This window comes from Chinchilla lanigera, unplaced genomic scaffold (genome assembly GCF_000276665.1).
Source record: "Chinchilla lanigera isolate Chin_1 unplaced genomic scaffold, ChiLan1.0 scaffold00095, whole genome shotgun sequence".
Lineage (NCBI taxonomy): Eukaryota > Metazoa > Chordata > Mammalia > Rodentia > Chinchillidae > Chinchilla > Chinchilla lanigera.
This window is the reverse complement of record NW_004955496.1, coordinates 3,112,720-3,129,643: the sequence shown is the minus strand read 5'-3', so window position 1 is coordinate 3,129,643 and position 16,924 is coordinate 3,112,720. Positions and strand designations below refer to the sequence as shown.

At 35.6% G+C, this 16,924-nt stretch overlaps 1 protein-coding gene across 3 annotated transcripts in view; it reads right to left on the bottom strand.

Moving 5' to 3' along the window:
- Tbck (TBC1 domain containing kinase) overlaps nt 1-16,924 on the bottom strand; it is a 180,029-nt gene that overhangs the window by 158,498 nt on the left and 4,607 nt on the right. For all 3 annotated transcript variants that reach the window (XM_013505410.1, XM_005406218.2, XM_005406217.2), the window contains exons 2-3: nt 15,063-15,284; nt 4,042-4,114 (exon numbers count right to left, since the gene is read on the bottom strand). In XM_013505410.1, the coding sequence (XP_013360864.1) occupies nt 4,042-4,114; nt 15,063-15,255 (266 nt within the window). In that variant the 5' untranslated portion in view covers nt 15,256-15,284. The remainder of the gene's footprint in view (nt 1-4,041; nt 4,115-15,062; nt 15,285-16,924) is intronic.

The window sequence follows — 16,924 nt, the reverse complement described above, 5'->3', positions numbered from 1 at the left end:
AAATTTCCATCATCTCAAAAAGTACCCTGCAAGATCTTTTTTTTTTTTTTTTTTTTTTTTACAGGGTCTCATTTTGTAATTCAAGCGGACCTTGAACTCACTAAGTAGCCAGGCTGGCCTCGAACTTGTGGCAATCCTCCTGCCTCAGCCTCCCAAGTGCTGGGATTACAGGCGTGGACCACCATGTCCGGCCATGCAAAAAACCATTTTGAATTAGTTCTTAGTCTTCCTTCTACCAACCAGAAATGAGGCAATGTTTTTCTGTCATCATAGATAAATACTGATTGTTTTGGAATGTCACACAAGTAGAAGAATCCTTTAGCTTTTTTTGTTTAAGCACAATAGTGTAAAAGTTCATCCTTGTGTTGGATGTACCAACAGTTCACTCCTTTATGTTGTTAACATCTGCTAACATCAGTGATGGATATTTGCATTCACATCAGTTTGGAGCTACAACATAATAAGTTTCTGGGGACTGTTTCTCTTATAAATCTTTGAGAAGACATGTTGTTTTTTTTGTTCCTGTTGTTTTCTTAAATGTGTAGGCAGGGCTGGGACTAAAGTGAGGCAGGTAAGAACATAATTTAAGAGAGCCTGTGTCTAGAAGTGGAATCACCAGTATGTAAAAGGGGTATTTCTACTGATTTTTAGCCTCCTAAGTTATACTACTGTTAAGTACCCGACTTACAAACAAGTTCCACTCCTGGAGAACATTTGTAAGTCAGATTCATTCGTAATCTGACAAAATGAGTCTTACACAGTACACCTCTCAAACTTCACACCTCAAATGTTTGTAAGTCAGGGACTTCCTGAAGTTTTACACTTAGATTTGCCACAGGTTCTTCAGTCAAGGAACCTACCCTTTAAGTAGAAGTAGTAGTTTAATATATTAGTATAAGAAAACATACAAAAACACTTATAAGGACAATTGATCAATATAATATTATCTGGTAAAATGAATATTAAGTAAGATATTAATTTGAAAACAATTTGCTCTATATATTAAGTGAAATTCCTTATTTTACAGATATGGAAAATGATTAAGAGGCCTATCCATGGCTGCATACTTAGCAGCTTTTATATCACACATAATATATTGTAAATCTTTATACAAATTGAACATAGGCTTAGTTAAAATATTATTTTCTTAGATAAAGATGTAGCTACAATTAGTTTTAAATTTTAATGTCAACCAGCTTTCACCAAAAATCCTTTTTAGGATTATCAATTATAGTATAAATATGAACTAGTGAGCAAAAAATAATAATGTATGTTTGTCAAAAAAGTCAAAGATTGGTGATATTACTTTAACTATGAAAGGATAGTCACTAAGTAAGGTTAAATTATATTTCTAACGTATACAAAAGTCACTTTAGTACCTGGAGCAGACTTTCTAAAGATGGAATGTCCTGTAGGCCATCGTTTGGTCACAGCCAGCACCCCTGCGCTGCACTGAGTAAAGCGGAACTAACGTTGGCCACATATAAAACCCATAATATGATCCACGTAGGTAACAAATCTCTGTATTTTCTTACACTTTTTATTATAACACAGGTGTGCCCAACCTAGGGACCACAGATTAGACATACCATTGCATATGTTATTTGCTGTTTTCTTTGCAGAGGCCACTTAAAACCAATTCATTTAAAGCACCAAAGTTCTTCCTTCCGTCCCTCCCTCCCTCCCTGCCTCCCTCTCTCCCTCCCTCTCTCCCTTCATCCCTTTAGTGGTACTATGAATTGAATCCAGGTTTTTCTCATTGGGCTACATCTTCACTGCCTTTTTACATTTTATTTTTGAGAGATGGTAATGTTAGGTCACTATCTCAGGCACTTTTCTCATACTGGACAACCTGCAACTTTAGAAGACGTTTATTTGCTCACATTTTCTAAAGGATTCAGTCTGTAGTGGGCCACCTCCAAGGTAGGAAAAGGCATGGTGTGTGGAGAGCTGTGGCTGTGAAGCATAGATTCAAGGGAGCTGGGAGGGAGTCACAGCCCCAGCGATATTTCTGTATCTTTGGACCAAGTCCCATCTATTCACTGCACATTCAGCTATAAGCCCCATAATTCAATCTCATTTCAAAAACTCCACCTATGAGCACATGAGGCTTCGGGGGGTCATCTAGATATAAACCATAATAGTCAAATTGCCCAGGCTCAGCTTGAACTTGCAGTCTTACTGTCTGAGCCTCCCAGACTGCTGAGACTACCAGCGTACACCGCTACATCCAGCTACCAGGAAAAGTTCTTTCATTCAGTTTACTTGTTTTGCTTCTAGAATATTATTACAATTTAACAAGGTACACATTTTTCTTCCCTTGGAAAATGTTTTAATTTTTAAAAATTAATTTAATTTAATTTTGATTCTTTGACACAGGGTCTTACTACTTCAGGCTGGCTTTAACTCATTATGGACCCCTGGCCTCAAATTTAGGGTGATCCTCCTGCCTCAGGCTCCTGAGAGCTGGGATTACAGGCCTGTGCACCATCCAGACATTCTCCTTGGAAAAGTTTATTTTTATCCAGAATATTGTGGTGATAACAAAGTATTAACCAATGAAGCTAAGATTATTTTTAAAAACTAGAACAGTTCCCTGTCAACCTCCCAGTTATGGTTTGTGTCTGGATGTCCCCCTAAAGTCATGGGGCGGGCTTTTACAGTTTATGATTGAGCCACGATCCAATGCTGGATTATGGGTGTGAGTGCTACACCTGCCCTGGGGCGGACAGTTTGCATTTGTAAGGGAGAGGAAGAGGCTGCTTGCGATCACTCTTCCCTTTTTGCTCTTGTTGCTTTACTGTTCCACCCCAATTAACTGTTGCCCTCTGCCATGTGCCACCCAGCCTTGGAGCCAGCCAAGTATGGACTGAAACCTCCACAAACTGTAAGCTAAATGAACCTTTCCTTCCTTAATTTGGGGCATCAGGTATTTTTTCCCAGCAATGAGAGAAAAGTAACCAAGACACTCCACGACACCCCCTGATTTATTTCTGTGTCCGAAACAAAAATGAGAGTCACCGGACTACTCAGTGATCCAGCCAGCTGCAGGGTTTCTGAGCAGACTTCTGTCCAGGCCAAGCCTTTGAATGTTCCCTGGCACTGATAAGGGTATTTAGGATGTAGCCCAAAACCCTGGAAGAAAGTGGACTCAGCTCTGAATCCAAATTCCTTAAACACTCATATAAACACCAGGCCCTGACTCTCACTGCACACATACCAGGGAGAACACTGCCATTTCTTGTTGTAGGTCTGCAGAATGAGCTACAGCATTCGTTGAGTTCTAATAATTTCTTTGGACTGATCACCCTGGTTTTTAATGCATCTTTCTTTGGAATCCAAACTGGCCCACCCTGGGGATAGTCTGGGGATCTCTCTTATGGGTTCTCCCCTTCCAACACATTGGGGTACCTCTAGTCACAGGTTTGGAAATATAAAGAGGTAATTACAATGCTATAATGAGTCATGGCAAGATAATTTCACAAAGTCTATGAAATAGCTTAATAGTGTATTTGCAATAGAAGTTTAGACCACATAGCCTTCTTGCCAAGAGACAAAGTAAATTCATGAAGTCATCAAAATAACTGAATTCAAATTGTATCATTAAATTGTACCCAAGTCATGTTTATTATCTCTTCTTCCTCCTCAATACTTCCTGCTTACTACAGTTCATTGTACCTTAGGAAAATCAGTATCCCATGACAATCTACCATGTAGCTCCTTTCTGCAAGATAAGTCTACTCATGTAGTAGAATGCTTAACTCTAGATGATTTCAAATTTGCATGTACCAATGTTCTTTTGAGGAGTTTTTTTCAGGCACTTTGAATATTACCTATTTCACAAAACCTGAACACCGCATAATGTTAACTTTGAATTTTTATGTAACTTGTGAAATAAATTTCTTAGAGTGAAAATTTGCACCTGTCTTTTACTATTAAACAAGTAACAGAAGGAAACAAAGCCCCGTAATTGCTAGTTAAAATGCCTTACTGTTTGCCAGTTTCCACTCTTCATTTACTTGCCCTGCTATTACACAGTACCTCACAGGTTTCCTTTCTCGAAGCAAATCTTCCAGGCTCTGTTCACAGTGTTCAGCCACCACCACAAGTCTTTCTGAGTAAAACAAAGCAAATCCATTTTATATTTGATACTTTAATAAAAAGAGTACACTCTACCGAAAATATTAATACAGTTAGCACAAATAGCATTTTAGAAGAGCTTTTCAAACACCATATTAATTATATAATTAATTATATCAAAAACAAGTATACAGACTCATTAATCTAATAAAATCACATCAATATAATAATTCCTTTTCAACTTGTATTTTCTCTACAGTTTCTCTTATATGTTTCAGGAGAAACAGAATATTTAACCTTGGGAAAAAAGAAGTGATCATTCTTCTGATATAGACTGGAATAAGTAAAATATTAGCAAAACATACAAAGAAATTTGGAAAGGAAGGAGAAATTGAGGAGGTGGTTTTTTGAGGAACCTCCATATTGTTTGACAGTCTGATTTAAACACAAAATGTTTAAAATTGAATTCAGAATTTGAGAAAAGTAGAAATGTTCTGAATTATGAGTCTGGAGAAAAACAAAAAATTAACTTGGATTTAGTTTGCAACAACATGGGTCGAGCTGAGACTAAATAATATAAAATGGTAGTAGGCACATGCAAATTGTGATGTAATTTTTATTTTCCAACAAATCACCTAAGAATAAGACGGCATAGCTCTGACGCATACCTTTTTTCTTAGCCATTATCTCCAGCGACTAACATCAGTACAACAGGGTTTACAAGTGGATGGGTATTTGGCAAGGTTATTTTAGAAGTGTGGATTAAAAGAAACTGGGGTATTATAAGGTTCTATGTAAAATGGGTCCTAAGGAAGCAGGTTAACATAAAACACAAAGATTATAGAGAATAGTATGGAGGTTCCTCAAAAAACTAAAAATAGATCTACCACATGATCCAGCTGTCCTTCTTCTGGGTATATAGCCAAACGAAATGAAATCAGCATACTACAGAGATACTTGTACAACTATATTTTTGTAGCACTATCCATAGTAACTAAAATATGGAGTCAGCCTAGGTACCCACTTGTAGGTAACTGGATGAAGAGAATGGAGTATTACTCAGGCATAAAGTAGAATGAAATTCTACAATTTGTAGAGAAATGGCATTATGTTAAGTGGATGAACCTAGATGTAGAAAGACATGTTCTCTTTCCTATGTGGAAACTGAAAAAAAAGTACATGACTAGGAAAGGTGCACAGAAATATCACACTGGCCTCCATTGATATACACAATTAATACATTTTAACAAAAAATAAAATTAAACAATTAACAAAAACAATAACAGACTGACCCAAGGTAAATAAATAAAGTTGCAAAGAGGTTGATAAATTAAAAATTAAGGTTTGGTGAACATGAAAAAGTAGCACAGGCAGAAAAGACAGACGGGAAAAGGGGAAAGAGGAAGTTTGGAGTAGGAGCTGCACCTTATCTAATAACAGTATTGGCTGGTTAACCTATGGTCTCACATGTAGGAGCAGAGAGGAGGGTACAACAGTCACACGGGTGTCATGGCCGGGCATTGTCTCTGATCACTTCTTGGAAATTGAAACATCTAAGACATTAGCATTACATAGAATAGTTTGACACACAAAAAACTTCAAATGCTATAAATGAAAGCTATCTCTTCTACATTAAAGATTCCAATTAAACAGGAAAAATATAATAGCATGGGATAAAACTAGCAAAGCACTTTGCAGCAATATTTAATAGAAATTTAAAGAAAATTAAATTTGAAAGCACTTAAGGAGAAAAAAGAGAAATAAAAACAAAAAGAAAAAAACTATTAGATAAAAGTTCAAGTTCTCACTCAATAAAGTTGAATCCCAAGCAGTTTTGTGCAACTGTAAAGTTCTAAAAGAAAAAACAATCTTAACACAAAATCAAAACAGAGACTGTATTCCTTCAGTTTTCCGTACTCATAAGTGGCTCCTTCTCTTTAGTCTCCTCTGTGGACCACCACCTCTGCTACCCAAACAAAAGCACAGCTGTTCCTCCACTTGTGATTCTAGGTCTTCTTACTATGCTTTCTCCTCATCTCTCCCATGGCTGAAAAACTACTGTACTAAATGTTATCTCAAGCTTAGAATTCTCTTTTGAACTGCAGGCTTTTATAGCCAAATTCTTGCATTAATGTAAAAGTCACCTAAAACTCAAATGAAACAAAACTAAACATAATTTATCTTCAGGTCTGTCCCTTTTAGCACCACTATCCAGCCAGCTGCTCTAGGTAGAAACTGGAGTCATCTGCCTTTCTCAAAACTATACAGTCCTGCTACATCTATCACCCAAATATTTCCAGAACCTATATAATTTACTCCATATGTCCAAATCTGGGTCCAAGCCAGTATTATCTCATTAGGTTACTGCAACAATCTCTTCATCATATAAATTCTTATTCCCTCCCAATGTATTTTAATACTGTAGCCTAAGTGATAAAATAGTAATAAATCTGAATAAAGATTCTCTCTCTAGCTTTTTGTCCCTGTTATTTGATCTTTAGTTCACCAACTTCCAGGCATTCAGCACCTCATTCCCCTTCCTGCTTTAGGGTACTCACGCACATATTCCCATTGCCTGAGATGATTTTCCCAATTCATTTCCATCCAATTTCTATCCTGTAACTAGTTTTCTGGCTCAGAGCCCAATTTCAGTACTCCTTAGCTATGTGACCTGGGAGAAGTTTGCTAACTGCCTAACTGGTTTCCTCTTCTGCAGGAGGAAGAAAACAAGCAGTGCCTAACTCATACGGTTGTTGTGAGGTCAAAATGAGTTAATATATAATACGGACACAGAATAGCGCCTGGGAAGAGTAAGCACTATTAGCTTTCATAATTATTATTCATGCTTCAGGCATCAGTTAAATGTGACTTCCTCAAGAACGTCTCTCATTCCCAAACTGATTTGCTATTCCTATAATGCACTCTATTTAACACTATGCTTTCTTGTGGAGCATTCATTTCAATTCAATCTTCACACATTTTTATTTAAAGTCTTTCTTATCTGGTTAGGTAACATGTTTCATGATGGCAGAAAAAAAATGTTGGTTTTGTTCAGTATTGCATTAAGAGTGTCTTGAATGTCATCTAAAACATTTAGGGATGTACTATAAATGTGTATTTAGAGAAAAGCCACAATGTGGCCATGAGAAATGGCAGTCATTATCTAAATGTAGATCTGTCCTATATAGAAAATTACATGTTCATGCTGTAAACTAGATATATCAGGAGCACTGATATGAAAATATAACAAAACATCAGAATTCATTAAAATGTACATTTCATTAATTAACCACTTTAAATTATATATTTATAAATATATCTATAAGGCATTACCACAGCATTTGACACTACACTAAAATTTGTTAGGCTTCATCTGGAAATGAAAATCATAAAATAAAGTTTGCCAAAGTCTAAAGAGTTTACACAACTCTTAAGAACTTGTTTAAATACTGCACAGCCACCTTCACTGGCAGAGTATCACTGCTTCTCCCAGAGGTAATGGAGTGTACACTAAAACAACACTTCCAATATGAACTTCTTTCTCCACAGGTCATTAGTCTTCATTCTGAAACTCTGCACTGTGCTTCAGAATAACTTCTGTTTGTTATAAAAACAATTGTTTCACAAAATAAACTCTTTGGGAGTCATAATGTGCCAAATATAAGTCAGCAATATAGTAGCAATATTCATAAAAAACAAATGTGACTGTAAGGTGAGCATACAATAACTATGAAATAATCTTTTTCTAATGGAGATTGATGAATGCCAGGTATCATGTAGTGTGCTAGCCTGAACTATATATTCTAAGTCAATTCTACAAAACTGAAGATTTAGCATGAAAATATAATAAAGAAGCTGAGTGGGGAGGCATGAAAGAATGACTTTTTAAATTATCTTTCTAAATTCAGAATAAAGATGAATTATGTCTTAATATGAAGGGTTATTACAGTATAGTTACTGCATCGTTTCTTTGTTATTCACAGGTGTATAAAAATATAAGCTCAATAAAGAAAAATACTGTGACTAAAAAAACACTATTGGCAAAAGACACTGATGGTAACATTTATGAATCACCTTGGCTAGGCTATAGTGCTAACTTTTCAAAAACACCAATCTAGATGTTGCTGGAAAGGTATTTTGTAAAAGATTAAAGTCTATAATCAGTTTAAGTAACAAAGATTGTCCCAGATAACCTGGGTGATCCTGATACAATCACCTCAATAACCTTAACACAGAACTGAGTATTCTCTTAGGAATAAAGTCTGTACCCAGGGTATATCTTCAAGTCCTGCCCAAGAATTCAGTTTGTCCTTCTTGAGTGTCTGTCATGTGGTTCTGAAAGGGACTAGTCAAGCTCCATAATCACGCATGCCAAAACCAAGCAATTAATTTTGAATATGTCCTACTGGTTCTATTTCTTGGATACAAGCCTGATACAGACATGTAGGTTGAAATGTAGATGCTAAAAATATAGGATTACTATGCTCCCATGACTTGAACCACTGGTGGTACATGCATGATGGTCCCATTATGTGACTTGTAACACTAGCGATACAGACGGATCTAATCACTTTTATCTGAGTTTTTACTAATAAAATTAATAAAAAGCAGCCCAATGGGACAGTCACGCATGCACCACCAGTGGTTCAAGCTTCCTAGCAATGAGATATGAATTATGGCCCCATTGTGAATGTGTAAAGTATCTTTTAGGTCTTTAATAATCCTGTTTATTCTCTACTTGAATTTCAAAGCTATTTAACTAAATAATTCTGTTCCTGATTTTACCAGCAATCACTGACAGGTCTCTGTATATAATCAATACCAAACTAAAAGGGATACATCGCTACTTATGATCTTCCCTCTGCTTCCGCTGCGATTTCAAGTTCAAAAGAGAAAGATTAAATTTGTTTATCTTAGCATTTTCTTAGACTTTTTTCTTTTAAAGGTATTTTCCTTGACTTTAAAAAAATAAACCCAGTTTTCAAATTCTAATAAAATGAATGAATTCTATTATGCTTATAATTAACTACTTCATTCTGCTGAGCTAGCAAGAAAATATCATCTTGAATCAATTTTAAATGATCTATGGAAAACAGTGAGAGTCTGACTTCTGAGCTAACCTAACATGTGAAAACATAATGTTACTAAAACAGACCACATGTCACATGTAACTCCAACTACAAAGAAGGAAAGTGGCCAGGGAAGGAGGAACTAAAAATGACAAGATATGTGCACAGGAAGAACAGAATAAAGGGGGAACACTGGAACCAAAGTCAAAATTCTGTGAGGAGACAGTCAAGTGGATGCAAACAAAAGTCAGGTGGTATTACATCACTGAGAAAAATATGCTTTTCACTGAGGAGGTTATTGAGTAGACACTTAAAAATTTCAAATTAGATGCAATCAAAATGACTGGGATGTTTTGGAACAAACAGACCTACACATAATCACTTACTCTGGTTATTTACTCTTTAGGCACACACATTTTTAGAGCAATGAACACTGCCAATATAAACAAGAAAGAGAATTCCCTAGTCTCCTTACAGTCATTTTTATTTTCATTCCTCAAAGTCAGACTTAAAATATATGAATGTTTTCTACATACCCATGACCTATGTTGTCCCAGCACAGAATGCTGCTGAGAGCTAGCGGCAGGGCAAGTGGAGCAAGCAGAGTAACCAGCGACATGGTGGCAGGGCTGAGATTAACCAGACACCTGAGCTGGTTTCAAAGCCCATGGATTAAAAGAAAAGACTACAGTGGATAAGTGGATTGGTTTTGTTTGCCACTCAGAAAGCCAGGCACCATTACAGGCAAACTCATACACTTTCTCTTTTTTTTTTTTTTAAATTTTATTTTGCCTACATTTCAAAGTAGACTTTTTTTTTTTTCTTTCAGCCAAAACTTTTCAATACAAAAACAAAAAAAAATAAAAAAACAAAAACACAAGCTTAGGTCACCAAGATGTTCTGACTTGCTTTCTTCAGTCACCTCAAGAAAGCTTAGCTTTTTATACTACTGAAGTTCATGCCAGGGGCATTCGTGTCTGCCATTTTCACCCTTCCAACATGTGCTCTAATACTCTTGACCTGAGCATGCCCAGATATGTGTCCACCATTGGTCCTTTCTGAACTATGACCTTCAACTGAGCAAGTGTACCATAAACTGAGCATGCTGAAAAATGTGTTAACTACTACATGTTTCCCTATATGAATTCCACAGGCTCCCTAAATAAAATGCCCATGCCTCTTTTCCCTGGGAAGAGCATTCATTGCTTGCAAGTTGTAACTCCATTGCTCTCCTTACTTGATGCGGGTCATCTTTCTCCACTGTTTTATCTCCTGGTTGTGCTTTTCGGCTTTGCACTCATTGAGTTGTTTGTTTCTATCTGACATTGATAACCAACGAGACGGTTCATAAGTGAAGTGACAGAGAGTGACTTTTGCAGGGGATTCTGTTGTAAGGCAGTTCCTATTTTTAGTGTTTACAGGGGCTCATTTAGCTAGAGGAAGGAATAGGAAGAGCTCAAGAAATAGGACTAATGAAGTAATTATCCTGAGAGAAGGTGGTGAGGGAAAAAACTTTTCAGATGCAATAAGCCAATTATATCAAGTGAGGCCCCCAAAAGACTTACAGATATCATAGTGCGGAGAAATAAAGCACAGTTAGGAATGAAGTCCTAGGAATGAAGCAGGGCTGCAAGAGCTTGAGAAGACAGGTCTACTCCAGATTTACCCAAGGAAATAAGCAAGACTAAATGTGGTTACTAGCCATGGATCATAATGATAACTTACTATATTGCCAAGCTTTGGACAGTTTTGGAACTAAATTCTTTATAATGTATAACTGGATTGGGGTAAGAGCTGAGAGGACTACTGAGCATGCAGGGATTGACAATATCTACTAATTATCTAGGAATCATCACATGATGTACAGATCTATAAACATTCCTGGTAATTTTAAAATATCTAGTTAATGTCATCAAAATCATGGGACAAATACATAACTTTAGCAAACAAATTTGTTTTAAATTTTTGCAGTATTGACCATTGAGCCCAAGATCTCTTACACACACTAGGCAAGTGCTCTACCACTGAGCTACACCTGAAGCCCTTTTTATTTTTTAATTGTGAGACAAGGCCTTGCCAAATTGCACAGGCTGACCTCAAACATGGAATCCTGCTTCAGCCCCTAAGCAGCTGGCATTACAGGTATGTACCAATATATTTGGCCAAAAAGATATTTAACAACAAAAAACTTGCCAAAAGTTCTTTACTGAGCTTTTGACAGATGGCATGAACTATCTGCAGCTTACTGTAGAGATGGTTTCCACTAGTCTTTATGGTTATGTAAATTAGAGAAAACACACTTTCTTCAGGATGACAGAGAACTGGATTCAAGACTCTGATTGCTCGACTAGCCAGAAGCTCGTATGCATTGTGCAAAAGGCAAACTCCTATAGCGGGGCCCTGACTGCAGCCTCTCATTACTAAATACGTGTTATGCTGCTACACTAGGTGCAGGCCAAGTTGGCAAAATCCTATAGAGTAGCCCTGACTGTGGTCTCTTCATTAATAAATATGTGTTATGTTACCATACAAGGTACAAGTCAAGTCAACTTTGGAAAGTCAAGATCCTGTAGTAGAATGTCTCAAATTTTCCTTTAAATAAATAAGATAATCTTTCCATATCTTTGATACACCAGTGCTTTTTAACCTTTTCTTTAAACTGGGAATTCTTTGTAAAAATCTAATGATCTAATTATAAATTTATCATAAAGAAAATGCATGTGTACACATCTACACACACAAATACACACTATTTGAAATTCTAAGGGGATCAAAGACTTTTAAAACCTCTTCATAGAGCTACTGAGTTAAGAACTGCTATTCCAAAGTGTCAAATTTCCTTAATGTTTACCTACAGAAAATTTGGAACAGTAAGCCAGAGAATTCCCAGCTCAGAGATCGACACAGAAAAGAACAATAAAGCAAACTTAGCCAGATGTGTTGAGAACACTGCTCCTAAAAACACAGGAGCTCTCAGATCCTCATGCCCAAGAAGTTTCTATACCAATGTTTCCATACTTCACCTGAACAACAGATTGTACAGACATTATAAAACCTACAGTGGGTCACTTTTCCACATTCAGATTAATATCCAGCAAATTTCTCAGTGTGTTGCCTGATTATAAAAGTAATTGAAGTACTTCGATTTCCTTCTGTCCCTGGACTTATAGAAGTTTACAAAGGAATTTATAGTCTGCCTGAAAAAAACCATAATTTCATTAATATTACTTTTTATCTTACACTTTCTTTTCTCCCTAAAGGAGATCAGAGTATGCCACCCCAAAATACAACACTTGGTATAAGGGTATAAGGAGTGTTTTGCGCTGAAGGTAATTTGCTATCTCCCCCATTCTGTATAAAAAATTTATGTATACATAAAATTTCTCTAGGTAAAGGTGACCAAAATCTCCATTTATAAAAGTGTTCCCCCTCCAAATCAAAGAAAAGATGACATTTACTTATGAAGCAAACCTTACAAAATAATTCTTATTACCATACATTTCATAGCCATTCTGCAAGAACTTATGTACCCTTTTCCTTTATCTCTATTTTTTCTTTGTTAACATTAACAATTCTGACTCTGAGAATTTCTGTGACCTTCCCTGCATTCGTAAGTGATTAAATTTGAGTTTCTTCTCTTGTTAATCTGTCTTTTATCAATTTGATTCATGCCTCCAGCCACTGCACAAAAGACAGTAGAGGAAGAATTATTCTCCTACATCTATATTTTGATTACACATTTTTCTTTCATGTACTACATGCACAAGGTGAATATTCCTTATCCAAAGTTCCTGAGGTGACAGTATTTCAGGTTTCTCAGTTTTTTGATTTTGGAATATGTGTATAGATTTTATAAACTGAACATTCCTACTCCAAAAATCTCAAATCCAAAGTGCTCCTAAGTCCCAGGGCTTTTGAGTGCCAAAGCATTTCAGGTTTCAGACTTTTGAATAAAGGCTCTTCAACTGGTATTAAATATTACATTGATGGCCCACAACAAAAGCCCAGAATGTCTTTCAAAAATCCATTAATCCTGTTAGGCCAGCAGTACCACGGAAATAAAGCTTCACAAACAGAAGAACCATCCCACTGTTCTACAACACTTAATCTCACCAAAACTTTTTAGATAGGAATTTAATATCAGCATTCTTCAATTCAGAATTTAATATTCTCTCCTTTATACTCTTAAAACAGAGGAGATTGTATATTATCTATCATATAACTGTTACTGTACTATAATCATGGTTCTATTCATCTCCATTATTTCTGGGGTTTATTTAGAAATTGGGATCCTGACTTACTCATTTTCAAATATTTGGATCTTGTACAAAGAAAGCTACAGAGTCAAGTAAGAGTGTATTAAAGAATTATAACTTTAGTAGACAAAGGTTCTGTATGCCAAAGCAGAATATAAGACATGTCATAATGTATAAAAATAATTCCTAAAAGAGCCTTCATCTTACCAGCATCTTTGTAATTTTTGTTTAAAACTTTGTTTTCTATCAGTTCTGCCCTTCAGATTTGTTCCCTACAGACAGAGATCCTTGAGGCCTCAGTAGGGTATCACTCATGTTCTCTCTTGGAAGGCCAGGCCAAGTATGATAAGTATTTACTGTATTTGCTGAATCAACCAATTAAAAGTAATTTTGCACAGAAAAAGGGCCACAGTGCAATCATAAATATTTTAATATGTGTATATGAATATTTTAATATTCATATACATTATATTCACACAAGAATATATTCATATGTATATAAGAAATATAAGTAGATATGCATACTGTGTCTATGTATACATAAGCACATGAAAGTCAAATACATCACCTGCTGGACAATGATCTCTCTTTATCTATCTCTTTCCTATGTCTCTCACTGTTTCCTGACACTACCTAAACATTCATGGTACTAAGTACATGGTAGAGTTTAAAGTATTTCAGGCAACAAATAGTGAATTTAGTGTTGCTATTTGTATTATTGTAGACAAACAGCAACTTTTTTAGTGTTTCAACAGATAATAAACTGAATGTTCTTTGGATTATTACAGATTAGTATTCTTTCATTATTTTCCTCTGTATGGTCTTGCTCTATGCCTCAAATTTCTTATCTGCAAAATGAAAACGTAACAGTTTCTATCTTGTAGTAATGTTATGAGGACTTATAATATGTTTAAAGCATTGGAATACTGCCTGATATATAATAAATATCCAAACATTAGGCATTAATCAATATCATTACAAAAAAGTTTTCTATAGAACACAAATATCTTCAGAATATGTTTGAGAGAAATAAACCAGCCAACTTCAAAGTATAGTTTAACCTACTTTTCACAAAACAATAAAGTATGCATTTATGAGAGTCTTTAATACTTCGTTAACTACACAAAATTGACATTTTAAGGGAAAATCAGTTGAATATCACCAAGTACATAGTTTGCTTTCGCATATGATTTTTATACCTCCAAATTATCTTATTTGAAAAAGTTAGACACATTACATTAAAATTCACTTAACAGAATTTTAAAATAGGGAATGTCGGCCAGCAATTAAGCTTTCAAAAATAATTCTAAAACAAAAATATCGTCACCATAAGCAGCTTTAGTAGGGTATAGGAAGATACTACTAAAAACACAATAAACATTTCTGCAGTGAAAAATTGACTTTTTAACCAATAAAGTTCAACTTTTCTACTTTAGCCCTGTAAATATAATCCTACATGAAAAGACTAATGCTATTTAAAAGAATTAGCAACTTTTCATTTGAACAGTCAGCAAAAATTATTTTCAAACATAAAAAGCAAGCCTACATGCATACGGATTCCTTTACATTTTTAGTGCATATTTATAACTGAATCTTGGTAACAAAGTAGAGAACACAAAATAAGAAAAACAAAAACCAAAGAGCCAAAACAACTCACCATGCTTTCCCCTAGAAATATCCACATACTGGCACAGTCTGGGATGGGTTATTGTCTTAAGGATTTGAAAGCGCCCTAAAATTTTGATAGAATTTGGGGTGAGAGGAAGTCCATTGCTTCCACAAACATCATGCGGCAGAGCTGAGGCAAAGAAGGTAAAGGCCCCTATTTCAGCATCCTTCAAGGGAAACATTTTTGGAGTTCTGAATCTTGCAAGACAATCTAGAAGCAAGAGAGAATTTTATGACAGATTAATCAAACATTAAGATAGTATTTTCTCACCTTAGATACAGTATACAACTTGGAAGGCTGCTAATCTGAACACTTTACAGTAAAAAAGATGAAAGTTTAAAAATTTCAAGACAGTATCACAGGAAAAAACACCCAAATATAAATGTATATTGCAGCTCTAAGTCAAATTCAAAGATTTTTCAACAGCATAAAAAGGGAAAGTTAGATCATTTCTTCTTCAGTGATGCCTAAAAGCTTTAAGAGCAGATAAAGTGTGTTACTTCACTTTCATATCAAAAAGCACTTCTCATTACTTAAAATTTGGATAACCTACTATTAAGGTGAAGAAAGATTTCAAGAAAAATACTGTAAAGCAGAATGTTTATGGAAGAGTACTATTATAAGAAATAGAAAAAAAGAAGTCATACAACTTATAGTAGTCAAGAGGTTGGCTGGTTTGGCCTCTTTGGATTCAGAGAAGGTAGTGAAGGGGGACATTAGAATTTTAAAATAAAAGCCTACCCAGGATGCCATCAAAAGCATGCAGACATGTCTGGCAGGCCCAAAATCAGAACACTCTTTCCTTTGTGTACACCTATCTTTACTGTCTTTGAGTAACTAATGGCCTTGCAATGCAACTTCAAATAAAACTTCTACCTTTGTGCAACTCACACTTGTTTAACTGATGGCCTTGAACGTAACTTGAAATGTTTAAAGTCCCTTAGCAATCCATGAAGTTACCCAACTCTCCAATCATAATGCACCAAATCTGCCTTTGTACCTCCCCACTTGCCCTCCCTATTAAAGTCCCAAAACCCCACTGGGTGGGGTTGACTCTGGGAGAGATCAGAGTCACTGTTGCAATGAAGTACCTCCAAATCTTCTTGGTGCTATTTCTTCCTGTGTTTGGTATGTTTTCTGTAACAGTACAAGCAATGGTGACCAACACTCAGAGGGTGATCTGAAATGTTGAAAATTATGCAAATTATGAAATGTTGAAAATTATGCATCAGGGGCTGGGGATTTAGCTCAGCGGCAAAGCGCCTGCCTGGCAAGTGCAAGGTCGTGAGTTTGGTTCCTGGTACCGGAGAAAAAACCAAAAAAAAAAACAAAAAAAAAAAAAAAAAAAAGAAAATTATGCATCATTTGCCACCAGCTACTCAAATGGGCAATAATTTACCCTCAGAGCAAAACAAACAAACAAACAAACCCAAAAAACATCAATACCAACAAAAAAAATCCAATATTTTTTGTTGAAAATTATAGTAGCTGTTTCAGGCAATAGTTGAGAGGGAAAAAAAAAACCTCCTCTTGCTTCTTAAATTTACAGTATCACAGTTAAGTTTGGGTTACCCACGAGCCATCCTAAAATACATGTGCCAGTTAACAAGGATTTCCACACACAGAAACCTCTCAGACAGCCTTCTTAACTATTAATAATAAACTGTCTGAGGATCCCAGATAGTTTAGGAGAGACTACACTACAAAGTTTAAAGAATAAAATAAAACCTCCAAATTCTGGCTTTGAAGGAAATTGAAACAATTCTTGAAAAAAAACCAACATCTATTTAGAGAGATTTGAGAAAATATTTATCTACTCTATAAAACAGCTTACAGAAAAAACTTTGGAG